Source organism: Sprattus sprattus (genome assembly GCF_963457725.1).
Source record: "Sprattus sprattus genome assembly, chromosome: 11".
In the NCBI taxonomy this organism is placed as follows: Eukaryota; Metazoa; Chordata; class Actinopteri; order Clupeiformes; family Clupeidae; genus Sprattus; species Sprattus sprattus.
The window spans coordinates 16,851,423-16,859,975 of NC_137909.1; the positions used below are offsets into that span (position 1 = coordinate 16,851,423).

Sequence of the window (8,553 nt, forward strand, 5' to 3'; positions counted from 1 at the left end):
AATGATCTAAATGACAATATTTTTATTTGAAATTTGGTAGGAATGTTGCCAGTAGGTTATAGAATAAAACAAAAATGTACATTTTACTTTAACACATACCAATAAATAGTAAAACCAGAGAAACTGATCATTTTGAAGTGGTCTCTTAATTTTTTCCGCGGCTGTATATTATGTTGAACATTGTTGCTCCTGGATGGATCACAGTCAACCCAATTATTTTTGACACAACTCCTTGTCCTTAGTCATGGTGTCCACAGCACTTAAAAAAAGTTCAAGTAAGGTATCTTTACTTTTACTCAACTATGGCTTTGGAGTACTTTATACACCACTGCCTATTGCCCACCTCCCCTTTGTAGCTGGCCTTTTACTCTTTACCACCCGCTGGGAGTTCAGTCCAAACACCTCTTAGCAGCTTGCAGTGGCTCTGGTGTAAGCTTTCCTTGACCCTTAGGCCACTGCCACACTAACCCGATTTTCATACTAACGGTGACGGAACCTTGACAAACTGGCCTCCCGGCCAGACAAATCTGCCATTTGGAGCGTCTCTTACCGTCGAGGTTAGAATCCGCTCTCCAGAGTGGGAAGGTTGCAACCTGCCCTGCTATCAGAGCCTGTCTGACTGCAAATCGGGTTGAATCCGCTAATCTGATGACGTAATTATCCCACGTGAACGCTGGAAGCTGTCAAGTAGTCACGTTCATTTGCTCATCTTCCCAATCGCAATAAAAACTAAAAATGTTAAGTCTTCTGTTCTGTTTATGGCTGGCAAACAACAATCTAAGAAGGGCATGTATTATTCACTGAGTTACCAAAGCAGTCTTCTTTATGGGGACTAATTAGCACTGCACTGAATTACATTAACATTAGTGATTGCTACACAATAACAATTACACAACTAATATTACTAGATACATATAATAGTGGACATTACACTAGGCAACATGGATCTCATTCATATCTCATCCAGTCGAAATCTTAACAGGATTGAATCCATCTTTATTACAGTGTATCAACATAAGAACAGAACATAGCTAAATCTCCGCTTAGCATGCTAATCACTACTAATAGCACTAGAAGGTAGCCCAAAATGTGGCATTTAATACACGATCTATCACAGTAGGAACTTCATGAAAACCCTTACTTTCATTAGGTATGCACATAATGCATCACATACAGGTCGAACAATGATGATCTAAGCATTGGAAATGTATAAGGCACAGTATGGTCAACTACTTGGCGACAAACTGAAATCTTCAACTGAACTGAACACTTGGCGTCTTCTTCTCCGTTTCCGGTAGCACCCTTCACAGCGCCACCAACAGGCCTTGCATATGTACTACAGCAGATTCACCAGTTTCAATGGGTGTGTGTGGCCGCAGCACAGCTTTGTCTGGCCGCGATTGACTAAACCCGAATCCGTTCCGGTTAGTGTGTTTCTCAGGTTAGTGTGGCAGAGGCCTTAGTAACAGGCATTGACAATTTTACAGCGGGCAAACAGTCTACCCAATTTCTTTCTGTTTCTGACATGGCTTTTATTAATTTTCCTTTTATGGTTCCATTTGTCCTTTCTACCTGATTGGGGATGGCAATTACAATGTGTGTTTTGTTGTATTCCCACAACTTTGCACATGGCTTTCACTATTGGGTTCACAAAATGAGCCATTATCACTACATCTTTCTTGGAAATCCCCAGGTGGGTAATATCCAGTGTATCATAGCCTTTACTACCATCTGTGCACCTGCATGTGTTGTCGGGAAAACTTCCACCCATTTAGAGAAATGGTCAATCATCACTAAACAATATTTCTTTCTTTGGCACATATTTAGATCGATAAAATCCACGACATTATCTCAAAAGGGCTAGTGGGAATCTCTCATTTTCCTGGTGTAGGTTTCGAAATGACCTTGTGTATAGTGCATGTTAAACATCATTCACAAAAATGTTTGTGCAAGTTGTGAATCCAAACGTCGTGGTTTATCCACAGCCCATCCTGTCTTTCTTTCTATGTCGTTTTCTATTTCTTGAAAAAAAAAAAAAACAGTTTTTATTGTTACACCAGGTTTTATTGCTCTTAGCTTGACTGTTCTCTCCCTTTTACGTCGCTTTGGACAAAGGCGTCTGCTAAATGACTAAATGTAAATGTCTTTGCAGGCAGCCGTGTTTCTGTTAGACCTTTTTCCTGTGTGGTTAGCTTGGTGTTGCGCTATGTTTAGATTAGTTAGATCGAAACCAGTATTCACTTCCTCATTTGAGTACGTCCATTCTCCTTTTTGTGCAGCTTTCTTTGCGTCTGTGTCTGCAAAAGCATTGCCTTCTATCCTTATTACTTCTGTGTGCTTGGCATTCGCCACTCGCTTTGGTAATTGCAATGTTGCTATCAATGCTAACTGTAAATCTCTGTGTGCTACTGGTTATGCAACAAGAAGACAGTTTTTTCCCTCTTGCTGTCTCTCTCCTGAACAGCTAACCCTCTGTGGCACTGTAAAAAATAACTCATTGTACAGTTACCCCTGCAACCATATCTATTTATTCCACCCTTCCTGTATAACCGTCATACTCATACCATATGGTATTTATTTATTCCTGCTCTTCCTGGACTCTCCACTTTGCACTATTGTTTGTATACTTTTTAAGACTTGTTGACCATTGCACTGTTGTATTGTATTGTTTTGCACTGCTGTATTGTTTTGCACTGTTGTATTGTTTTGTGTTGTGATGTATATTTGTGTAATATGTGTAAGCACACTGAGAGCCACTGCACCAAGACAAATTCCTTGTTTGTGCAAACTAACTTGGCCAATAAAAGCTGATTCTGATTCTGATTCTGAACCCAGTGCCCGTGCTATTCCCTGTTAACATTATTTGTGCCCTACCTCTTGTTCTAATACCACTGTTAGTCAAGATTCCCCTGTGGACCAAACCCCAAGTCTTTAATTATGCCTGTACAATTAACAACTGTATTAAGTCTCTACCTAATAGATTAACAGGACATGATTTTGACACTATAGCTTGTGCTTGAGCTTTTCTGCTTACTTTATCTGTGAAAGTTTTCATTTCTGTAATCGGCTCTGCCTCTATATTCCCCAGAGGCAGATCGAGTATAGACTCTATTTTTACTTTGCACCACTGTATCAGCCAACATTTGACTGGTAGCAGAGATAAAAAATATTTATTTGGTTCCTGAATTGGGGTCTTCAGCAACATCTTCAACCTCTCTTAACTACCCACCTGCTTCAAAAGGACCACCATCTTCCCTGTGCCCAAGAACACCAAGGTCACCTGCTTGAATGAATATCGCCCGGTAGCACTGACCTCTGTGATCATGAAGTGCTTTGAGCGGCTAGTCAAATCATTCATCTGTTCCTTGCTGCCTCAGACCCTGGACCCTATGCAGTTTGCATACCGGTCCAACAGGTCTACAGACGATGCCATAGCCCTGACCACGCACACCGCCCTATCCCACCTGGACAAAGGGAATACATGTATGTGAGGATGCTGTTCATTGACTACAGTTCAGCGTTCAATACCATCATCCCCTCCATGGGTCTTCGACTTCCTGACGGGGAGGCCACAGGTGGTGAGACTTGGTGACCGCACCTCATCCACAGTAGTCACCAATACAGGCACCCCCCAGGGCTGTGTGCTCAGCCCCCTCCTGTTCTCCTTGTTCACACATGACTGTGCAGCTACGCAGTTTCAACCTCATTGTTAAGTTTGCTGACGACACAACCATTGTGGGCCTCATCACTGACAATGACGAGTCAGCCTACAGAGAGGAGGTTGTTACCCTGACTACATGGTGTCAGGATAATAACCTCTCTCAAAACATCAGCAAGACAAAGGAGATGATTGTGGACTATAGGAGACAGCAGGTGGAGGAGCACGCACCCCTGCACATCAACGGTTCTGCAGTGGAAAAGGTCAGCTGCTTCAGGTTCCTCGGGGTGAACATCAGCGCTGTCCTCACCTGGTCTGCTCATACGGACCAGGTTGTCAAAGCGGCCCGGAAACGCCCCTTGTTCCTGAGAAGACTAAAGAAGTTTGGCATGAACCCAGTCATCCTCACCAACTTCTACAGATGTACAATAGAGAGCATCCTGACTGGCTGTATCACAGTGTGGTATGGGAGCTAGACAGCCAAGGACCGCAAGGCCCTTCGTAGTGTGGTCAGGTCTGCGGAGTCCATCATCGGCAGGGAGTTCCCAGCTCTGCAGGACATGTACCACACACGATGCCTCAGGAAAGCTGGCAGGATCCTAAAAGACTGCTACCATCCAGCCTTCAGACTTTTTACCCTGCCGCCTTCTGGAAGGCGGTACCGTAGCATTCGGTCTCGTACATGCAGACTGGAGAACAGTTTTTACCCAAGGGCCATCAGGCTGCTAAATGGACATTGATACACCACCGCCACTTTTGCTCTCGTCACTTTACATGCACTGTCACTTTTATATTACTGTTCGCACTACACTTACATATACTGTCACTTCCAACTTACAGTTTGCACTAGCAGTAATACCATATCAGAAATATTGCACTGTTACTCCCTCACTGGGTTGTATGTAGGTTAGTATAGGTAAATAGGATAGCATAGTCTATAATTTATATGTGTATTATATGTTATACTATATGTCAGTATTATATGTATAGGCTGTCATATTATGTATATTTGATAGTATTATAAGTATGTTGTTATATGTTTAGCATACTGTATTGTATTTTTATCTTATATATTAAGTAAGGTTATTTAGGTTATTATATGTTTATTACGTGTAAATTATGTTCAGAGAACTTGTACAGTATGTCATGTTTTGTTCTGTTATGCTATGTTTTGTTATGTTATGGTAGTTTTTTGGGGCGGGGACTTGTCTTAAGAATTTCAGTGTCCAGTCTGACCCTGTGTCACTTTGTGCATCGGACAAATCAAAGACTTGTAACGTTAATGAAAATGTGTAACTAAATGGGGCAAGTACTTTTGTTTCCAATCTGTATCTAAATACAGACATATTCTTATGTCAGAATCATGTAGTGTGGTACATTTCATATCTAAGCAAGCCAAATATTGAAAACATTTGAATACAAAGTGAAATAAATATCTAACCTACAAGTCTACTCCATCGGCTTTAAATAACATTTACGCAAAACAGTTCTAATTTAACGGTAAATGTCACACTCTAGTGGCCATTTAAATGTACTGCATCCAGAAGCACACCAATGGCTAGTAATCTAGCGAGTACAAATTCAAACCTACACGAGACATACAAATCGATTAACAATGTTGGTTACGTGCATAAAGCGTCAGCAAACAAGAAGACTTTGAATGGGCATGTACTAAACCTGCCAAAAAACATTCAAATTATTTTACATTTTTAACATGCAAAGCCTGCTTCAAGGTCAAATGACAAGTCAAAAATAAATACAAGTAACAATAAGGCGTAAATAGTGGCAAAAGTACACAATTTCTAATGCAGTTTTTCCATATGATTTACAGGGAGTTATATATAGAATATTACATTTATTGCAGACCTGCTATATTTGCCCGACCCACCCTCAGCAGTAGTCATTATTACTGCTGCGGTTTCCCACAATCCAATTACCACAGCATGAGATATATATATATATATATATATATATATTTAAAAAAAAAAACAGAACCCATTTTACATTTAATACATGAACTGATTAATTCTATTACATCTGCATGCTCATTAGAGTGACTGTCAGATTGCTTACGTAAATGCTAGAGTACTCGACAAAGCAAATTAACTTGCAGGGCGTTTCCATAACTCAATATGTGTCAGAGTATCTGGGCAGGCCCTGACAGTGCTGAAGTCCCAGCACAGATGTTGCATTGGTGCTGCATCTCCAGAAACTAAATAAAGGTGGGGGTATTGCACCAAGTATTGCACAAGTTGGCCAGGTAACTTCTAAAATAGCATAGCCTCTCTTGACATTTGCTATTAAATAGTAATCATCAATTTTGCTCATGCGCTACACAAAGGTCAAGTGTGTGGTGGTGCCGTCTGTTCATTGGCATTTTCTGACTAGTGACATAAAATAAACAAATTATTCCTTTCCGTTTATGGCCCATAAGTGTTTGTAGTTTCAGAAGCTAACAACACAAAACATGTCACTATTTAACTACTTGAATCATTAAAATATGAATGTAATTGAACTACCAGACAGCTACTGCCAAATGTAGTTCAAACTAACTAATTGTAGGTGTTAGTTTATTTTATCCCCAGAAAAGGCCCATTTCAGTTGTTGAGTCGTTCAGATATTTTGCCCCATAGAGCACAACGAAGAATAGGAACGACAAAGGGTTAGTCATCTGACATCCAGAGAAACTACAACCACAAAAGATTCTCAAAGACTCTATAGTACACTCTTCAACATTTTGTCAGTTACCCTAATAATATGTTCAGTGTTATAAAAGGTTAAATTCAGAACAGAAGGAACAAAAAACATCCAAAGACATGCCTGATGACAAAGATTGGTGAGGACAATCCAAGAAATTGATGTTTGGGTCACATTTGCCATGACAGGAGTGAAGCCTAAGACTAATTGTATCTGTAAACCTCACATAGTTTAGTTAGACTGCTAACCTTATTTACTACACTTTCTGGCCCAGGTCTTACAGGTGAGAATTTGTTCTCTCCCTTGTATGTCGCTCTGGATAAAAGCGTTTGCTAAATGACTAAATGTCATGTTATGTAATTTAAACAGTGATACATTTAGGCTCGCTATGAAGCGTAACAGAACAGAAATAGTGCATCATGAATCAGAATCAGAATCAGCTTTTATTGGCCAAGTTAGTTTGCAAAAACAAGGAACACCTTCACGTTTAAAATGTGAGGGCTGCGTGGGTACTTTCTTAAGGAAAGCCCACTAATCCACACACACACACACAAATCATTTTTATTTAGAATCCAGAATTATCTAGATTAGTCTCATCCCTAACTATTAGCATTATCAGAGCCAAGTTCTGTCTGACATTAGTTACACTTCATTATGTCCAGCAAAATAGGTCCAATATTACTCTAAGCACTGTTGTTTTCAAGTCTGTTTTGCATGATTCAAAGGTTTAAGAACAATAGAAAAAAATGTTACACCTACAATCACAGTGTAAAAAAGACTAGTTATAAGCACGCAATTCAAAGATGAATAGAAAAGTTCCCATGCCACTAGTCCTGAGACCTGTGAGCGGTTGAGAGGTTCAGGAGAAGTCATTGGAGCTCTGTGTGGTGTTGACATCAGTCCCTGGCTGCTCATCCCGAAGGCTGCGATGATTGAAGGCGTACAGCAAGGGATTCACACAGCTGTTGAATAAAACGATTCCCTGAACAGCTCGTCTTGGTCCCCTGAAGGCCACCCTTCGCACCAGCTTGACCGGTTCCGAGGGGGCAACGATGATCATCACGTTGACGATGTGATACGGAATCCAGAAGATGAAAAAGGTCACCACGATGCTGGTCACCAGCACTGCCAACCTCTGATGTGACCCCAGGGATTTGGCGCTGACCTTCTTGTGCAGACAAAGATAGGAAACCAACATTGTGCTGAATGGTATGACAAACATAGCCATCGTCTCAAGCAGAAGAAGGCCCACTTTCTGCTCTTCTGACCTGAAGACCTGCTGACAGATCGGCCTGGATCCATCTGTGATGATACCGTAGGTGGCCGCATGAGAGATGGCGAGAGCGGCAGCCAGCACCCACACGAGGCCCAACATACCATGCTCCCCTCGTTTCCCGAGCCTGGACCACTGCGAATGGTACAGGACCATCACGTACCTCTGCACGCTCATCAGGGTCACGAGAAACACACTGGCGTGAACAGCAGTGATGGTGGCGAAAATGAAGAACCGGCACCAATGGAGGTCCGTGGTCCAGCCGTAGAGAAGGTTCCATATCCACACAGGCATCATTGCCAAGCACAAGATGTCTGAGGCCGCCAGGTTCAGCATCAGTTGCAGGGTGAAGTTTGCCTTTTTGAAGTTGCGCACAAGGACCACTACTACTGTTATGTTTCCAAATATGCCCAGAAAGAAGCAGATGGCCCGAAAGGCCAAGCCAGCTATCTCCCCTTTGGAAAGGGGTACTATGTTTGAGCTGTTGCCTGACACATTCATGACTTCAGGAGGGAAACGAGATAATGCTTCAAATCAGGAACTTGTGGAAATATTAAAAGGAAACATAGCTCTACTGTCCACCCCTCCCCTGCCCGTTCTCTCTCGCTCTCTCTCTCTCTCTCTCTCTCTCTCTCTCTCTCTCTTCTCACTGCCCTATTCTCTTCTCTCTCTCTCACACATGAAAACTAAACATTATCACATGAATGTATATCAACCTGTTTAATCCCACATTTTTCCCAAACATGAAAATACAAAATCATGTATCATTATTAACCCTTAGCTGAAAGTAACTGAAAAAGTGTGTTTTATGGTCGGTCACAATTGTGACCAGTGGGATAATGTGTTGTATACTGAATCTTTTATATAATCCAGCCAAGTTATTAACACATTTTAAACTCTCATTGTCATTGGCAGTGTGGGTGTA

At 41.5% G+C, this 8,553-nt stretch overlaps 1 protein-coding gene across 1 annotated transcript; it reads right to left on the minus strand.

The window, feature by feature from the left end:
- Positions 1–7,214: 7,214 nt before the first annotated feature.
- On the minus strand, positions 7,215–8,129 carry LOC308372333 (leukotriene B4 receptor 1-like; the record flags this gene model as incomplete). Its single annotated transcript, XM_080847490.1, has 1 exon — positions 7,215–8,129. One exon carries the CDS (start codon positions 8,127–8,129, stop codon positions 7,215–7,217), a length of 915 nt encoding a protein of 304 aa, XP_080703616.1.
- Positions 8,130–8,553: the final 424 nt, after the last annotated feature.